At 37.4% G+C, this 20,528-nt stretch overlaps 1 protein-coding gene across 1 annotated transcript; it reads right to left on the bottom strand.

The window, feature by feature from the left end:
* Nucleotides 1–1,625: 1,625 nt before the first annotated feature.
* LOC306662823 (uncharacterized protein) lies at nucleotides 1,626–19,912 on the bottom strand. Its single transcript, XM_079142968.1, has 3 exons — nucleotides 19,327–19,912; nucleotides 17,417–17,522; nucleotides 1,626–4,646 (listed from the first exon to the last, which is right to left on the bottom strand). Exons 1-3 carry the CDS (start codon nucleotides 19,553–19,555, stop codon nucleotides 4,628–4,630), a joined length of 354 nt encoding a protein of 117 aa, XP_078999094.1. The 5' UTR covers nucleotides 19,556–19,912; the 3' UTR covers nucleotides 1,626–4,627.
* Nucleotides 19,913–20,528: the final 616 nt, after the last annotated feature.

Genomic DNA, 20,528 nt, shown 5'->3' with positions numbered 1-20,528 from the left:
GGATGCGGGGCACTCACTTCTGGGGATTCTAGAACATCAGCCATGGTCCCCTTCTCCCTCCTGGGAGAAGTCTACTACTACTTTTAAGTAAAACCTGCTTAATATGCATGCCTTGACATGCTTCTCTAGTGTTCAAACTTCAACATGAGGGGGAGGTAAACAGCAGTATCACAAGCACACACCACTACACCTGTCTTGACTTTATTTTTAAAACAAGCTTGTAGAAAACTATTTTGCAGTAGCACAAAATATTAAACATAGAGTTACCATATGACCTAACAATTTCATCCCCAGTATATATCCCTGAGAAATTTAAATATACATACCTCCAAAAACTTATACACAATATTCATAGCAACATTATTCATAATATCCCAAAAGTGAAACAACCTAAATGGCCATCAACTAATGAATTGTTAAATAAAATGTGGTCTACACATACAATGGAATATTATTTGAAATTTAAAAAAAATAAAGTACTGATGCTTGCTACTACATGAATGGTCCTTCGAACACTATGCCAAGTAAAAACAGGCAGCCACTAAATACCACACAGTGGACATATTCCACATGTCCAGAATAGGCAACTCCATAAATACAGAAAGTAGATCAGGGCTTACACAAGGGCTAGAGGGGACACAAGCAATTGGGGGTGGACAGGATGTGACATCCAATGGGGACATGTTTGGGAGGGACTACGGAAATGTTCTCATTATTCAGTGAAGGTCATACAAGGTTGAGAATATACTTTAAAAATCATCATACACATCTAATGGGTGGATTTTATGGTATGTAAAAGACATTCCAATAAAGCAGTAAAAAATGACCTAGTACATTTCTGTCAAGTTTTCTAATTTGATATTCAGAATGGACTTAATCCAAAGACTTGGGTTCAGATCCTGGCTTTGTTCTAAGTAGAATGGACTGAGCCATCACTTAATCTTCCTACTGCTGCCTCCTTTTATGCAAAGCAAGGTGTGGACTAGCTGATTTGAGATCAATTTTAACTCCATAAACTAGGATTATCTTGATCTTTTCTTTCATAAGAGCAGCAGAAGAAAAGTGCTTTGTAATATAGACAGATAAGGATGTTATGCCTTATACTGCCCTCGCTGTCTTTTATGAGAAATCTCAGACACCATGAGAGAAGAGTAGGCTATTGCTAAGGGCAGCTTTCCAACTAAGAAAAGGTTGAGCTCACATTAATCACATAGCTACCAAGGAATCCAGATGTGTGTACACCAGCCAGCTTGCAAGATATTCAAAAGCTTTGCTTTTGAAAAATCATCTCCAAAATACATACATGACTGCTCTTTACTTAAAATTACCAGATTTAAAGAATATATAGATTTATGAAACTTGAATTGGAAATATTTTGTCCTGTTCTACCTTCATGTATCCCCTATACTGTGGGGTGCATATTTAGTGTATATATATATATATATATATATACACACACACACACACACATACATATATATATGTATATATATATGCAGTTTTGTTTATATATGTAGTTTGTTCTTATATGTAGATATATATACACATATATATATTTGCTAAAACATATAACTCATTGTGAAGTAGGTAAACTAATATCTCACATGAAAGGACAGTTGCTCATTTTGATTGTTTTAAAAGTTAGGGGGAAACTATTCCTCCTGTCTGTGCAAGAGCTTAGCCTTTCAGCTTATTATAAACTTATTTCCTGAGCTCACTCTCCCCACCCTCACCCCCTCCTCTTCTCCCAAAACAAAAGCCTAGTAACCCAACCAAACCAGAAGAACTTGTTATTTGTTATTTCTAGTCACTCCCACCACCCCACCATCAGCACTATTACACATGCATGAATAATTAAAATTGGAAATTTTGCATGTACAGCAATCTGAAAGATGCACACTTGGAGTAATGACACTAATATTTATAAATGTTCATACTAGACACTTGTCTTAAATGTATGAGGTGCCACTTCACAGGTGTAGAAGTTAGGTAGGAGAGTGCCAGGCATATATTCTCTAATTCTTCAGAAAGATAAGCTTAGGTGCTCTTAAGAGAGGATAAGGGAACTGAGTGGGGAAAGCCTGCCTTTTTGATGATCTGCAGTCATCTCACATGTCTCTCCCTCTGCCTTTCAGGCACCCAAACCTGAAACACAAATATGTGCAGGAGCAGGAGATAATGTCCTAGAGGACCCACCTCACCTGACAATGAGGCAAAATCAGGCCACTGAGACTCAAGTACCAAGGATGCATTTGCTACATAAATTGAAAACAAACCCAGAGTAAAGCAGTTCCCGAAAAGTGGTTTGATTTTCTTCCCATCTGGAAGCATGCTCTAACTCAGAGCTGGAAGAGGTCATATCTCAAAATGGCAGAGTGGTGACCAAGGATTTTCTATATATAAAACTTCATTGTCAGAAGATGAAGGGGTGTACCTGCTGCAAATCATGGAACAAGACAGGGAAATGAACGTGGCACACCCTGTCTGCCACACACAATAAGGATTCCTTTCCTCAAGCTGCAGGCGTCATTGTTTGCGAAGCTCTTCAAGGCAAGCTGGGGAAGCATGTTTAGAAAACAAAGGACTTTTTAATTGCCGCTGACATGAATGAACTCTCTGAAACAACAGCTGTGTCTTGAGATTACATTACAAGGCATGTGAGCAGGATGCAAAGCATCCTCGTAAAAAGCCAAAGCCAGAGAAGCCTTTTATTGTTTCCGAAAAAAAAAAAAAAAAATATTCCCAAGACTGGGATGCCTAATTTCAATTCCTGCAGGATGCAGCAATCATATGTTTACAGAAGGAAATTGAGAAACAACCTTTGTATTTCAGCGTCTGATAAGAACCAAAATCCAGGTAGACAGTTCTGGGTACCGGTAGGAAATCAGTTGACAAGGTTATCCTTGTGCACAGCCTAAAAGTTGGTTAATGACAATGACATCTGGTATTAAAATACTGTCCCAAGAGATTATTTCCTTTCTGTCCTTCTACTCACAGAATGTCTGCTGCTGGATATAAATTATGGACAAAAGAACTCATTTGGAGAAATATTGACCCAGTCATACTTCATAGGTTTATTACCACCCTGAGAGAAATGAACCTTGTGAAATTATAACTGCTGAACTTCAACCAAGATCTTTTCAAAGACAGACCTCAAGGGGAAAGGAAGAGAAGGTTAAGGTTGGGGGAGAAGAAAATCAAGAATGCCTCAAGAAAGAAAGAGGAGGACCAAGGAAACAGGCGAGTGGATCTGACAGCAAGATAATGATGATAGCACTATTTATACAATCCCATTCACCAGTCAGCTTGATTTTAGACATTTCAGTGTTCAGGGTAAGTATTTCCACCAAAACTATACGCAAAATGTGGTGCATACATTTTCCCATAACCTTCATCAGATTCTCAAAAGACTCGGTAAACTTAAAAAGGTTAAGAACCACATTAAGGTTAAGGTTAAGAAACTTGTAAAACCTTTGAATTTCCTTCCAGAGACAAATAGAAATCAGTTTCCCCTTCCCTTGAATCTAAAGTGGTCTATGACTCTTTTGACCCATAGAATCAGGGGTGCATAAACTCTAGTTCCAAACTCAGTCTGGAGGAGGACAAGTGGTTCCTACCTGGTCTTCTGGAGTTCTGAGCAACTATCCTGAAACAACTGTGAGAAGCCAGACCACATGGGAGAGGCCCCAGACATGCTGTGTGAATGGAATCGGAGACCAAGAACGACAAGCCATCTGATACAGGAAGACAGAAGTCATCTTTGTGGTGTGTCCAACAGCCCCACTGCTGCCAAACTGATCAGAGATGAATCACCCAGTCTGGCCCTTCCAGAATTTCTAACCCACAAAATTATGATCAAAATAAAATATTTGCATTCAATCATGAAATTCAGGCATAAGTTGTTTTAAAGCAAGAGATAATCATAACACACTGGAAATTTTTTAAAGTCTTATGAATATTCCAATATAACTCAAAACTTTTGGACAGTTTGTGAAATTGTCTACTAACACATAATTCTAAGCCAACCCTTTTTCTGTCCATCATGCTTCTTACTAATGAAATGCTTAACTCTGTCATAAAAGCAGCAAACTCTTGCTAAAAAGCATAAAAAATCAGAACTTACACAACTAGTCTTCAACGGAAATGCTATATATATTCTTATTGTTCTTTATGTCTCATTTCTTTCCAGTCCTCTAACTTCCTTGTACATTCTATTCTTTGTTGTTTTTGTTGGTCTTGCCTTTTGAAATCTTATTAGATTACCACAAAGCTGTGGTAAAATATTTTGTTCTCAAAAGACTCAACCAATGAGGTCTTCTGGAATAACCTATAGATGCTTTGCAGCTTGTAAGATAGTTTCTTATTTTATCTTTGCTACAGATTGATTCAGGGAATTTGACCACACAAGGGTATAGAAAAAAATCCTGGTTTATTTTTTACTTGTTTAAGTTTAAATCTATACTTCTCTATGATTTTATATGACATTTTTCTTTCCTAGTACTTTGAGACAGAAGAAAATGTTAACTGTGTATGTTTCAATCTGATTAAAGTGCATGCATTTTCCTAGGATTTCCCAATCCTGCCACTTACCTGAAATGAAAACATAGGATGTCTTCCAACTTTTTCATCAATCTAAAGCACAAGTCCTACAGGCAATTTCAAACGCTCATTTAAAAATTAGATTATCTAATTCCATATAACAATCAAACCCCCATAATAATTTTACATTAATGTTCCATCTGTTTAGTTACAGCCTGCTATAAGCAAAACACCTGCAGACATCTTTCTAGCATCTTCTTTCTTTTCCCCCAATTTTTCCTCTAGCCTGCTAACCTTAGCTTCTCTGCATCTTGTAATTATTTTCAAGAAAGAGAGGTAGTGGAGGAGAGGGAGACTGTGGTACCTCACTAGTATTGTTGAAAGTTGACTTTGTGCTTTCTGGACCTGGCAGTGTTTAGCTCAGTCTGCATTTCATGGGTTCTTTTGTGCGTTCTTCGGAAATTCCTCCATCTCTTCAGTTACCTTGATGTGGATCATGGGCTCCCTCTGTTCCATGTTTCTGTAGACTCCTAAAACTCCAGGAGTCCACTATATGTTAGGCATCCCTCTTAAGATCTTGGATAACTCTACCCTGCAGCTCTCACTGGCAGAAAAGAGGGAAAGCGTGCTTCCTTTTTTTTTTTAACCACATTGCCACCCTTTTCCCTTCAGCTGAATTTCTTCCCTTATGTTTCAGTCAGCTTTTTCATCCCTGTGACCAAAAGACCTGACAAGAACAATTTTAGAGGAGGAAAATTTTATTTGACGCTCATGGTTTCAGAGTCCATAAATGGCCCACCCCAGTGACCCAGCTCTCACTCTCACACCCTACCTGCCTGCAGTTACCATCCATTTAATCCATATCAGTGGTTTAATGCACTGATTACACAAAAGTTCTCAAAACTCAATCATTTTACTTTCTGGCCTTGTCCTACACATGAGCTTTAGGGGCACATCTCATATCTAGACCATAATAACTTCCCTGTCCATGACAATTTGGATACTAATTAGACAATGAAACAGTTCAAGTCCATTCCAAAACGTGTATACCAACTTCCTGACCTTTTTTTCATTCTCACTACTGTTTGCCCTTCCCAAAACGTTTTCTCTACAAATAATATTTACTACTATCCAAGGTCACCCAATAACACTTTCTAATCTATATTAAGTGATGTTGTGGGTTCCCAGAGTTAATGTCAATTCAAAAGAACCCTTTAAAGTTGGTTATAAATGATCTTTCATCCTGTTAGTGTTTTCAAGCCTTTAACTTTTAGAGCATAATTTCAATTACCTTGCTTTGACATAAAGGTATAATTATAATGAAAAATATCTGCTAATCTCACCTTTCCTGGAACCAGTGCCTTATGCAAAGATTATAATGCTAGCTCTAAGGAGAAAATTCTGGAAAAACCATCTGTCTTTTTATTCCCCAATGATAACTCCTGAAGGAGACAGGTAACAAAACTTATATTCTATCCTTTTTTACTCTGTATTTTTTAAATTGTAACATTAAAAACAAATGTTATGATCATTTACAGCTATTTGGTGTTTCCCTTCTCAGTGTTGAAAGTGGTGATTTATTTTCCTCACCTGAAACATGATATCTATATCAGCAGCGTGGCATTTCTTGTTTGCCTTTTTCATTTTTCACAGAACTTCTAACCCAACCAGTAAAATTCCTCAAAAGAAAATACTCATTGTTATTTAATTCCTACTTCAAACTTAATATGCTTCTTCATAAACATTTTAAAAAATCTTCCTCACCATGAAATAAAATATCTTTTCGAACGCTCAGCATTTAAGTCTCTTTACATCTCATTGCTTCATCTGATTTGACATCTTCACACTGCCACCCAAAATTCTGAAAATATAGCAACTCCATTCCTTTGGAGAAAGAAAACACCATGCCTTGTGTATTTGGTTCAAAAGGTGTTGTCTTCAAGATCTTGCTTTCTGCAATTGTTAATTTTGTGTCAACTTATCTGGGCCACAGGGTACCCAGATTAAACATATTTCTGTTGTGTCTAATAGTGTTCCCAGATGAGATTAGATTTTTAATCAGTTGGCTCAGTATAGTAGATGGCTTTCCATCTACTATAGATGGAAATGTATAGATGTGAGTGGGCATTATCCAATCCCTCAAGGGCCTGAATAGAATAAAATTTAAAGGACTCAAGACGTCCTTCCCTTAATGCATATTTGGTTGAATGAGAATACCAGTCTTCTCCCTTTTACGGACTTGTATTTATATCATCAGTTCCCCTCATTCTTCTCAGGTCTTTAAACTAGGACTGGAATTACATAACCAGCTTTCTTGGGTCTCTGGTTTGCAAATGGCAGATCATAGGACTTCTCCATCTTCATAATTCATCTCTTGGATTTAAGTTTCTTAAGAAAACATTAGAACGTTTATACACTCAACTTCTCAAAATTCGATCTATTTTCTTTTCAGTACATGTGACAAGAAACCACCTAATCTCAATAATCTCAATAATTGATCAATAATCTCACTTCTGGAAATTTATTAAGAAAATAAATGGAAGGAAGGATCTATAAACATAATATATTCATGGCAACATTGCCTTTAATAGAAATTTTCAAAGAGGAATCTAGGGATCCAAATATATTGAGCCCCTGAGTTCAATCCCCTGTACTGAAAAAGAAAAAAAAAATAAAAAACAGAATTCAGAAACAGTACATGCATAATTGCTAAAAGAGTTTAAATATGGAAAAGAATTTCAAGGTTATATGTTAAATTTTTTAAAAAGTATCAAGTGATTTTTTACAAGGATTCAAAGATAATTCAATGGGGAAAGAATAGTCTTTCAACAAATAGTACTTGGGCAACTAGATATCCACATGCAAATGAAATAAAATGGCCATAATGGCCAAGTTGAAACAACCCAAGTGTCCATCAACCGGTGAATGAATAAATAAATCTATACACTGGACTATTACTCAACAAAAATAATATGTACATATACTGATAATTCTATAACATGAACCTTGGAAACCCTATGTTAAGAGAAAGACCCCAGTCCCAAAAGTCCACATATTGTTGTGGGCTAGACTACATGTGTCCTGGCCAAACAAACTTCATTTTACACTGAAGTTCCATTTTGTATAAGAAAAGCCCCCTCCTATTCAAAAGCCCACATCTGAGTCTCCCCATCCTGCTTCTCATGCTTAGTACATCCTGTTTGGCAGCATATAATGTGGAGGAAAAAAAAAGGAAAAAGAAAAAATGTTTCTCAAGATGTTATCTTTTATTCCTGTGCAATGTACCCTGACTTGCGTTATTTTGACCTACTTTGCTGTGGTTTGGGGCTATAAAAGATATACCATTAAACCCTGGTGGGGGTTGAAGTGTGCAGAATTGATTTAGTTGCTGCCCTTTAGTGGCCAGCAAATAAAGTTCTTTGTCCAGCTTCAAGACTAACGCAATGAATCATTTCAAACATGCCACATCAATATTGTATAATTTCATTTCTAGATACTGTACAGAATATGCAAATTCACATAGACAGAAAGTAGATTGGTACTTTTCAAGGGCTAGGGAGGGGAGAAATCGGAAGTAACTGCTAATGCCTACAGGGTTTCTTCTGGAGTTGATAAAATGTTCCAAATTAGATTGTGCTAATGGTTGCATAATATGAACATAGTGCTGATATATACTATGATCGCTAATGTGAGATACTGTGAATATACTGGAGACCACTCAACTGTCCATTTAAATAGGTGAATTTTACAGTTTATAAAATACATCTTCATAAAGGTGTTTTAAAACGATGAAGGATAGATTCAGTTTACAATGTTCTTTAAAATTTGTGGTACCCCATGATTTAATGTAAATATTTATTTGTGGAAATCAAAGCACACTATTCTCTAACACGCTGGAATTCTACCCGTTTGGTTTTTTTTTTTTTTTTTAACTGCATAGTAATAATGAAGAAATCCTTTAACTTCTTAAAAATGTATGAAAACAAAACTATAAAAAGGAGCTAAACCGGATTTTGACAATATTTGTGCTGAAACTGTGGGAAAACTGAGGACAATGAAAATCCACACCCAGAAGGCTGGTCACAGTTAAAATTCTTCTGCATGTAACTGTTGAATTAATGTGGTATTAAAACTGGTTCATAGGAAATGGCAGTGGAAAATATGTAGAGTCACTAATTGACATCAGACTGTCACATTCCTAGAGTTACAAGATAAATCTGCTTTTGTCCTCATGTCCCCCATAACCACCGGAGTGTTACTTTTTTGCTTGCCTTTACTTTTGCCTTTCTAGTTTAAATAGACCCCTGCCCCGCACAGTCATTTCTTATAGGTAGTAGTTTTCTGGTCACTCAGTATTCTGATTTCATCTCTGTGTTATCGACAACATTAGAGAATACGATGTCTGGATTGATCTGACAAACACAAAATACAGTAAAATGATTATCTCTTTCTATCTAGATTAATAAATGCGTGGCCTACATGTCACCATTCTCCTGTGCCTGTGATATTCCCTCCCAGGAAAGCCTTCCCACTGGTTATTGCTGGCATATAGAAAGCAACTAAATGCTGTCTGGTCATTTGCATCTGGGTATCTTATTGACAGTTGGCTATCCAAAATACAAGACTGTGTTCACCCAGTGAAGTAGGGAAGCTCTAGGCACCGGAAACCAGGTCACAGAAAGAGTACCTTTCCTTGTCTTATGAGAATCACATGTCATTACTCATTTTTTGATTTTTGTTTTTTGATCATTGTACACAAATGGGGTACAACTTTCATTTCTCTGGTTGTACACAAAGTAGAGTCACACCATTTGTGTAATGATACATGTACACGGGTAATGATGTTTGTCTCATCCTATTATATTTCCTTCTCCCTGCCCTCTCCCCACTCATTTTCCTCTACACAATCCATCCTTTCTCCATTCTTGCCTATCCTGCACCATTAGGTATCATCATCCACTTATCAGAGAAATCATTTGGCCTTTGTTTTTGGGGAACTGGCTTATTTCACTTAGCATGATATTCTCCAACTCCATCCATTTATCTGCAAATGCCATAATTGAATAATATTATTCAATTGTGTATCTATACCACAGTTTCTTTATCCATTCATCTACTGAAGGGCATCTAGGTTGGATTGTGGAATCCAGTAATTGTGAATTAAGTTGCTATGAACATTGATGTGGCTGCATCACTGTAATATGTTACTTTTAAGTCCTTTGGGTATAGGCCAAGGAGTGGGATAGCTGGGTCAAATGGTGGTTCCAATCCAAGTCATTACTTGGAATTAAATTCTATGTCATTACCCTTGAGCCCACAGGCATAACACAGCAATTATCTAGAAATGCCAAAGAGTCCATAACATGACCTCTAAGTAAGCTCTCACTGGCGAGAGAAAGTGGGTACAACAAATTTTTGTATGTTGATTTTGTATCTTTTAAATCTAATAATTTTGTTTATTAGTTCTAATAGTATTTTGGTGAAGTCTTTAGGGATTTTCTATAAGATCATGTTATATGCAAATAGAAAATTTTATTTCTTCCTTTCCAATTTGGATGACTTTTATTTTCTTTTCTTACATAATTGCTCTTGCTAGGACTTCCAGTGCTCTATTAAGTAGTGGTGAAACTCACCATGCCGTCTGATTTCTGGTTTTAGAAGAATATCACCCCGTATTTCACCATTGAATATGTTATTTGTGGCCTTTCGCATATGACCTTTATTGTGTTCTTATCAGATATTAGTTTTTGGCATCTCTCAAGATGATGGTATGATTTTTATCCTTCCTTCTATTAATATGGTTATCACCTTAACTGATTTGTGTATGTTGAACCCTCCTTGAATCACAGGGATAAGTCCCACTTGATCATGGGGGACTTAATCTTTTCAATATACAGTTGAATTTATTTTGTTGCTCTTTTTGTTAAGGATTTTTACATCCATTTATCAGAGATATTGGCCTACCATTTATTTTTGCTTAGGTTTTGTCTGTTTGTTTTTTGCCATACTGGAAATTGAACCCCATGGCCCTCTACCACTGAGTCCTCTACCACAGTCTCACTGAGTTTCCAAGGTTGACCTCACTTGGGTTTACAGGAATGTGCCACTATACTCAGCCTTGGTGTTATTTTTTTATGACTTGGCAGCCTTGTTATCCTAGTAATTCAGGGCCCCCACAGTAAGTTGGGAAGAGTTCCCTTCTCTATAATATCTTAGATACATTTCTAAAGGATTGGTATTAATTCTTCTCTATATTTCCAGTTGAATTTTCTTTGAAGGGAGGTTTTTGATTACCTATTCAATTTCCTTACTTAGTATTAGTCTATTTCATATTTTCTATTTCTTCATGATTCAATCTTGGTAGGTGGTATGTTTCTAGGAATTTATTCTAGGTTTTTCCAATTTGCACATAATCATATCTAATGATGCTTTGCATTGATCTGCTCTCAACTGTAATATCTTGTGTTACTTTCAACATTTTATTTGAACCTTCTCTCTCTTTTCTTAGTTAATATACCAAAAGTTTCTAAACTGTATTTCTTTTTTAAGAAAACAACTCTTAGTTTCATTAATCTTTCCTATTATTCTTCATTCTCTGTTTCATTTCTGCTCTAATACTTATTATTTTCTTCCTTCCGCTAACTTGGGGTTTAGCTTTTCCTTATTTTCCCAGTTTCTTGAATAGTAAAGTTAAATTGCTTATTTGAGAGCCTTATTATTGCCCAATAATTTGGGGTTACAAACTTTTTAGTACTGCTTTGTTGAGTTCCTTAATTTTGGGGAAAATTGGTATTTTTTTCCTTTTTCTTTTTTTTTTTTTGATTCAAAATATTTTCTTTTTGATTTTTTTATGGACCTATTAGTGATTCAGAAGCATGTTTCACATTTTCCACTTACTTGTAAACTTTGAGATTTTCTGTCTGCTTTTTAAAATTATTTTTATTTATTCTAATTAGTTACACATGACAGTAGAATGCATTTATGCACTTTGATATACATAAAAGGAGTATAATATCTCATTTTTCTGATTATACATGTTGTAGGATCACATTGGTCATGCAGCCATATATGTACATAAGAATAATATGTTTCATTCTCCTATCTTTCCTACTCCCATGCCACCTCCCCTCCCTACACTCCCCTCTACCTAATCTAAAGTAACTCTATTCTTTCCTAGTTTCCCACTCCCTTATTGTGAATTAGCATCCACATATCAGAGAAGACATTTGACCTTTGTTTTTTGAGATTGGTGTATTTCACTTAGCACGACTTTCTAAACAAGACCCCTGAAGCACAAGAAGTAACATCAAGAATCAATAAATGGGATGGATTCAAACTAAAAACCTTCATAGCAAAAGAAACAATCGATAATGTGAAGAGAGAGCCTACTGATTGGAAGAAAATCTTTACTACCTGCACTGCAGGTAAAGCATTAATGTCTAGAATACATAAAGAGCTCAAAAAACTTAGCCCCCCAAAAAAATTAACCAATCAATAAATGGGCTAAGGAAACTAAACAGACACTTCACAATAGAAATGCAATATATCAACAAATATATGAAAAAATGTTCAACATCTCTAGCAATTAGAGAAATGAAAATCAAACCTAAGATTTCACCTCACTCCAGTCAGAATGGCACTTATTAAGAATACAAGCAACAATAAATGTTGGTGAGGATATGGGGGAAAGAGTCCACTCATACATGGCTGGTGGGAAAGTAAATTGGTGCAACCATTATGGAATGCGATATGGAGATTCCTCAGAAAACTTGGAATGGAACCACCATTTGACCCAGCTATCCCACTCCTCCATTTATACCCAAAAGACTTAAAATCAGCATACTATAGTGATGCAGTCATATCAGTATTTATAGCATCTCAATTCAAAATAGCTAAACTATGGAACTAACCTAGGTGCCCTTCAACAAATGAATGGATAAAGAAAATGTGGTATATATACACAATGGAATATTATTCAGCTTTTAAGAAAAATGGAATTATGGCATTTGCAGGTAAGTGGATGGAGTTGGAGAATATCTACCTGCTTTAGATTCCTAGTTTCTTACCATTGTAGTTGGAAAAGATACTTACTATTTCAATCCTATAAAATGTGTGAAGACATGTTTTGTGGTGTAATATATGATCTATTTGGGCAAATGTTCCATGTGCACTAAGGGCTGTGGGGATGACCTGGCACTGTGGTAAACATGGAACTTGTGGCTTCAGGTGCAGTGCTGGAGGTGGTCTGGAGCTTGTGCCTGTGAGGCCTGACCAAGCACAAGATGGTCTGCAACCTACATGCACAGGGCAGGTTGGTTCCTGGTCCCACACAGCTCCACAGGCCCATCCTGGAGATTCAACAGGTGCCATCCTGGTGCTTGGGGTTAAAGAAGCCCTCTTGGGACTGGGGTTTATTTGTGCAGAAACTGGAATTTTATTTTTTCCTGTGTGCTATATTCCAAATAAAATGTATTTAAATCATGCAACCCATTTAAGGATACAATAAATTATTTAATGTGGTTTTGTTGATCTTATCTTTATAATTTTTATTGAATCTCAGTCCTGGATGAAAATATGGATTGCAAATCAGTTAAGTTTACTTGGTTCTTCTCTATTCTATCCTGAAACTAAGAAAAAATGAATAGGGGTCCTAGTTGACCATGGGTTTCTCTGGTCCTAGTAAAGCATATGTCCTTGAGGCCAGTAGGACAGGGACCAAATCTATTTAAATCCACAGCACAGTGTTAGGTATGTGATAAAGAGACAAAAAATATTTGCTGTATGTTGAATACATACTGTGTGACCAATTTTCCTCAAGATTCACAATCAAAAAGTCATTTTAAATGGACAAGTAAGGGGCTGGAAAGGTGGCTCCATGGTAGAGCACTTGCCTAGTGTGTGTAAAGCCCTGGGTTCAATCCCCAGCACCACAGAAAAATAAATCAATAAACAAAATTAAAAGGGCAAGTTAAAGATCATTGACCTAAAGCAATGATCACTTTTGATCTTAAGGAGCAGCAGATACCAATGTCATCTAAGTTTACCTGGCCCCAATTCTACCAACGCGCCAGAGCTTTCCAAAATCAGTGCTGTATTAATAACACTTGGTTTTCAATCACATTTTAAAATAAGTTAAATTCTTGGATCTAGAAGACTGGGAATGGAATATTCACATTGTCTATGATTTTTCTTGCCCCAAATTTGCATCCATATACTTCCAGTTACTCATTCCTCTTCACATCAGCACAACTGGCCTCAAATTTTAAATCCAAAGTATTGAGATCACGATGCACAAAAATGTGAGAGCTGTCAACATAGAAGGGAGTCACATTTTAGCCCGTGGATGTTATCTCCCATCATTCTCTACAGACTCCTCACACCTCTGGCCTTCTTGTCCCCACAGACAGCCCTTGGATGTGCACCACTCGCTGCGCTCATCCTGGTTCATCACGGTTATGTCAATTTCCTGGGCTAACGTTCCCATCACCATCATTTGAGGACTGTGACAAGCACAGCACCTGATGCAGAAACACTGGAGCAGGCTCTCTGGCTTTCAGCAAGAGCAGTTTCTGAATTCCTGTAGCTTGACTGCCATCTAGGGAAGAGAAGAGATGCTGAAATAAAGCAAACTGAGCAAGCGCTTCATGCCTTCGCTTTTCTCTAACCCTTTGGAAGAGAAGTCATAAAGGAAGGCATGTTAAACCAGAAATGTAGAAAACAGTTAAATGTTGTGTGCTGCTATTAATCTGTTTTTCACAAAGCAGCGTGCAGCAACTGTATTCTACTTCTAAGGAGAAATGATACTATTAGCGATAGCAATCTGCTTGCCATTGAATTTATGTTACAGATTCCTCAAGAAAATATACATCGAGGTAATGTAGTTATTATATCGGTACATTCGCAGTGCTGTAATTAAAACTGAGTAGTTGTTCTCATTAAGTTCTCCAGATTGTTTGCAGTTTATTTCCTCCTAGCATCGAATGTTTCATCTAAAAACAGATTTTTGAACCTCTCTATGCCGTTCTTGCTATATTAATTCTGATATTACTGAACCAGAAATAACTCTAGCTTTGTAAAATGCCCTTGGAGCAATTGTATCATGAAGCAGCTTCCCCAAAAAACCTGACTACACAGGGAATTTTAAAGATAGTTTCTTTCAGAAAAATAACTATAAAGTTTTCTGTTGATAGACATAAAATATATTGATTTTCTTCTGGTTTCTCCTGTCATGACACCTAAAAGAGTTGGTGGATTTCATTGTTCTTCTCATTACCCTAAGAATTACCTGTAACTCAAATGCCAAGGAGTTAAAACTTGAGCTCATTGAAATTCTCACCCTTTTCCACAATAGGAATTTGTTTGCCACAGTTTGCAATACTGATGATCAGTTAAAGTCAAGAAAATGGAAAAACTGAAATGTGATGGTTTGAAAGATTAACACCTGAAGGCTCACATTGGGACAAGGAGACAAGGATATACAGAATTCATGGAGTATTAACAGAAATTCAAGGGATAACTTTTCACCCTGTTCCATGTTGCCAGGCAGCACATGGTTGTGCACTGCTTCCTCTTTGAAGAATATGGGTTTAAAAACGGAGGCCAGGTAAGCTTAGGGGAGGGGGAAGAAGCATCTGGAAGCACGTGGGAGCAAATTTGCAGCAATGAGGAATCAATAAAGCGTGAACATTCTATTCCCACTCTTCTTGTCCAAAAGATTAAACTATTTTAAAATATCCACAGAAAGTATTATGTTTGGGATTTTTTTTTTTTTCTTTTTATTGGTTCTTGGATCTTTTTAGTTATACATAACATTAGGATTCCTTTTGGCATCATTATAAAAGCATGGACTATCATTTGCTCTAATTCAGTTCCAGGACTTCTCTTTTCCCTCTCCTCCTCCCTTCCAAGTACTAATCCTCTACTGCACTAATCCTTCTGCTATTTACTTATAGCACTTTTTTTAAAAAATTAGTGTCTTGTGGATGCTCATGAAGGTGAGAGTCACTGTGGTGTATTCATATGTGCACATAGGAAAGCTAGATCAGACTCATTCCACTGCTATTTCTCTAAGGGAAATACTATGAAAGCAACATTAGCTTTGAAATGTTCTAGTGTGAGATTGCTCGTTCTTAGATTGAGCCCAGTTAAAACTTTAGTGAGGACTGGGTGCTCCTCGTACAGGTCAGCAAACTTTTTCTTAGGTCCAGATAGTAACTTTTTTTTGGCTTTGGGAACAAAATGTCACAACTACTCCATTGCCTGAAGTAGCATGAAAGTTGCCCCAGACATATTGGCATGATCGAGTTCCAATAAATCTATATTTACAAAAAGAAGAATGATCTTCATTTATATGTAGAATCTAAAAAACTGAATTTATAGGAGCACAGAGAAGAATGGCAATTGTCAGAGCCTATGTGAAGTGGGGAAATGGAGAGATATTAATCAAATGATATGAATCTCAGTTCATTCTGGAGATCCATTGTGTGGCATGGTGGCTATAGTTAGTCATAATGTATACATAAAAATTAAAATATCAGATCTTAAATGTTCTCACCACAAGATGATAACACATGGGTAACTAATATGCTAATTAGCTTGGTTTAATCATTTCAGAATATAAGCATATATCAAAAATCATGTTATATACCATAAGTATATACAGTTTTTGTCAATTATCTCTTAACAAAGTTAGGAAGGTATAAAGAGAAACTTTATCTTATCCAGTGCAAGTGATTCTCAGAATGTGAAGCCTAAAAAGTTTTAGTTCTTCAAGTGTCTAAGGAGTCAAATCTTAATGTAGGAAACTAAGAGTCACTGGTTAAAATTTTCCCCTTCTTAGTGCATCCAGAACATCTTATAATATTCTAAAACTTAAAATTCTTTCAGGGAAATTTACTTTTTTTTTTGCATAATGGAGAATTTGACCATTTACAACTAAACTCAGACATATACAGATACCGAGATTTGTAATGGCGCCAACAAGTAAAAGACAAGTAAATTTTGGGTAGACAAGTACGTTATGTGCATCAAAGTCTGGTTTAGATTACCCTTAGTATCCTATGACTGAATTTTGTGTGATCTTTCAGATGCATTTTCATTTTAAAACTTACCTTTTGCTTTATAATTGGTATTCTCTTATAATCATAAGGAACCCCAGAAAAGAAACTTTCCCATTAAAATTTAAATAGTAAAATAACTATGCTCCACTGGGAATTTCCATATAACCACATATTGTTCTTGCACTTTCATAGCTGTTGACATTAGCAATACATCTGAAAAGCTGAAGTGCAGAGAAATAGAAAATGTGAAGAATCTGATAGTTCAGCTTTAATCAGATAAGAGTGTTTTTCAGAGTTTTTCAGTCTGTTTTTGTATCAGTTTTACTGTCTTAAAAATGGTGACAGTAAGTTTGATTTCCAGGTTAGCAGATGATCAGTTTCACTTTATTTTTTCTTTGCTTTCTTTTAATGACTTCCGTTCCCCCAAAGAAACAGTGCTATGATTTCCCATAGTATTTATTTCCATGATAATTTTTCTTTCTGTTTTTCAGTGGCCAGTGTAGTATACACAATGAAGACAGACTACAAGCAGGACAGAACTGGGGTAAAACTCTTGCTCTCATTCCTACTACTTTGTAACCGAATGGGATGCTATTTAGTTGCTCTGAAACTCAATTTTGTTTAAATACAGCAAAGATAATGATAGGTCTGTTTAATATTGCTATAACAAAATACCTGAAGTTGCACGTTTACCAAGAAAAGGGCTTTAGAGTCTGGATGAATACTAATGTTAAGGTAAATGGGTGCCTGCCAGCATTCAGTTTCCACAACTATGGAGTTATGCGAAATCTCTATGAAATGCCAGAGGAGCAGAATACTTAGAAGGGTGATGATCCGAGGTGGATTTGTGATTAGTTGGAACTTGAGTCACATCTCTGAGCTCTCCTCTTAGGCTCGTCTGTTCACTTCCTTGCAAACACCACACTGTTAAAAAACAAACAAACAAACAACAACAATAACAAAAACAACTGTTGGTTCCCCACTATTGATGGCACAAGAGAAAGGAGAGGACAAGAACCCCCACCCATCCACCCTTGCTCCCTCTAATCCGTTGCCTCTGGCGCTCCCCTCAGTAAGTTGCTGCCAGGCCCAGAGAATATAGGTAAAAACAGACACAAGCTAAGTCTGGGAGGGGATCTGAAAGAGAAACAGATGCAGCTGCTGTTCAAAGAGACACACCTGAGACACCTCAGGTCATCCCAATGCAGGGAAATCGTAGGTGCCCAGGGGCGGGTCTGCATGGTTGTCAGAAAGAGGTTACCTGTCACCTTCAGAGGGAAACCGAGGAAGAGGCTTTGCACGCACTCCACGGACATCACTTTGGTTGGTCTCTGACACTACCAGGAGCACAAAGAAGACGGCCTCTGAGAAGCCAGCACAGATGAAGCTGGAAGTCAGAGGGCGCACAGAGGGCCAGCCTTCCCAGGGGCCTGAAATCCACGTCGCTGATTCCTCTGGCCCAGCGCTTGGTGCTTTTTATGCTAACTTGTAACTCCTGGACATCCCAAGTCTCGCGATCTCATTTTGCCACCAAAAACGTATAGACGTGGATATGGATATGGATAAATGCCTGAGAGACAGGCTGTGGGACCTGGCATTTCAGAGTTTGAAATCGTAACCCCAGTAGTTGCGGGAACTGAACGCTAGGGGGCACCCGGTTACCTTCACATGAGAAATGCTGGTCTCATTTTTAGCTTTTTTGAATCACGTAGGTAGAATTCTCCAACCGATCAGAAAGATTATGTGAATGGTGTGATCTTTCAGAAGTCACATACATGAAGCTACACTTAGTGCTTTATAAACTCATGAAATCAACAGCGTCAACAATTTAATTTATTATGACTTAGAAAACGGGAGGAGATGACAACTTAATGAAAACGTGGTCTCCAATTGATGAATGGAAGCGCTATGGCTGAGAAATATAATCAAGAAAACGTCATGCTGCCAAGTACTTTAAACCCTTACCTTTGGTTGAGAGACATTCTAGGATGTCGGCTGTTTTATTTTTTATATTTTTTGCTTGTTTGTTTGTTTTGTTTTGTTTTGTTATTTTTTTTGTTTTTGTTTTTGTTTTTTCTTGTACTGGGAATTTAGGCTTACCCTTCCTCACTTAATTTTTATCATCAACTCCTCTACTAATAATGAACCTGGGACTGGGCTAATTGGGCCTCATTAGTCACCCTGAAGTCATATGCAATTTTTTCTTTTATTTTCAGCCGTGTTGGGAATGAATCAAACCCAGACTCACCAGGACCCAGCACATGCGAGACTAGGCAAGCCCTCTAGGCCCTCCACTGCATCTTAAGGAGATTCTCATCATGCTGCTCCTGACGCTTTTATTCTCTTGGTCTCCACAGAACTGATCAAAGAAGAAGAGTCTTAAGTGACAGAATAAACCTTCACATAGCTAAAAAATAAAGTAAAATAAAAATAAACCTTCTCTGACACTCCTCTGACCTTTTTGTTGTTTATAGACTGGAATCTCTTGATTTTGACAAGGTTGGTCACAAACTCCCAGACCCAAGTGATCCCCTACTTCAGACTCCAGAGTAGCTGGAATTACAGGCCTGTAATTCCACTGAGCCAGCTTCGTAATTTTCCATTTCTATCCTTAAAAACTGGATTAAAAATCTGAGGTACTATAACACATAAAAAAGGAAAAGAATGAAGTGCAAAAAAAAATTTTTTTTAAAGGAAGGAAGAGAGAATGAGAGCTTATTTAGCTCACATTTGCGGGCCTGAAAGTCCAGGATGGAGTGCACCCATTGGTGGGCCCCTGCTAGAGATCCAGGGGGCTGCATCACAACATGGTGGGTGACATCACCGCAGAGGCGCTGTGAGAGGGAGAGATCGTAGGGGAGGCAGGCAGCCAGAGCGATGCAGGGGCCTTGCTTACTCTTTTCGTAAAAACTTGCTCCTGTGTGATCCAACTGGGGTTCCATGAGAACTGTACTCATCCCTTCTGAGGGTGGTACCCCACAACATAAACAGGTTCCACTAGTCCCCACCTCTTAACGTGTCACCACCTCAACACCGCCACACTGGGACCAAGCCTCCAGCACCTGCACCACTGGGGAAAACAAACTACATCCAGATCACAGCACTAGGTGTCCTGCAAGATGATGCTTAAGATTACATGGAGCTGGGCGCCGTGGGGCACACCTGTAAATCCCAGCAGTTTGGGAGGCTGAGGCAGGAGGATTGAGAGCTCAAAGCCAGCCTCAGCAACAAGGAGGCACTAAGCAACTCAGTGAGGCCTGTGTCTAAATAAAATACAAAATAGGGCTGGGCTGGGGATAAGACTCAGTGGTTAAGAGCCCCTGAGTTCAATTCCTGAAATTAAAAAAAAAGGAGAACATTAGTGAACAACCTTGCACATTCTCTGTACATATTAGTTCATCTCTTCTCTTTCTCCCAGTTTCCTCCCAAAGATATAGACTGCTGAAGTTAGGAACTGGTTTATTCATATCCCACTCCCCTATAGCATCTGCCACTAGATTACATGAAGTAGGTGCTTCATAAATTAAAAAAAAAAAACAGATTGAATGATCAAGAGTTTTCCTTTGTTAACAAACGTCTTTCCACATTAAACTGCTATGAAGATACATCAGAAGCTGTTCTCTGAGTTTTAAAAAGAAAACATGTTTCTTAAATTGAAAAGCAAGGGAATTCACTTACAACATTGGTATGCTGTACGCTGAGTAAGGGCTCAAATATTTGTTGAAAAATGACAGCAGCTGAGTGTGTAAATGGATCAAGGAGATCATTCAGAATATTTTACTCGGCTTTGAGGGAGATGGTTTGACCCACAATATTATCAAAACTGTGGAGTTTTGATCAGAATTCAAAATTAAAAAATCATCTGTGGGGAGTAAAAGTGAAAAGATAATAGGGCTCAGCAGTAATTTAAGGGCAAGGGGAAAAGAAATA

This window comes from Sciurus vulgaris (genome assembly GCF_902686455.1).
Source record: "Sciurus vulgaris genome assembly, chromosome: 5".
NCBI lineage: Eukaryota > Metazoa > Chordata > Mammalia > Rodentia > Sciuridae > Sciurus > Sciurus vulgaris.
The sequence above is the reverse complement of the archived record's forward strand: the minus strand, read 5'-3'. Positions and strand labels throughout refer to the sequence as shown.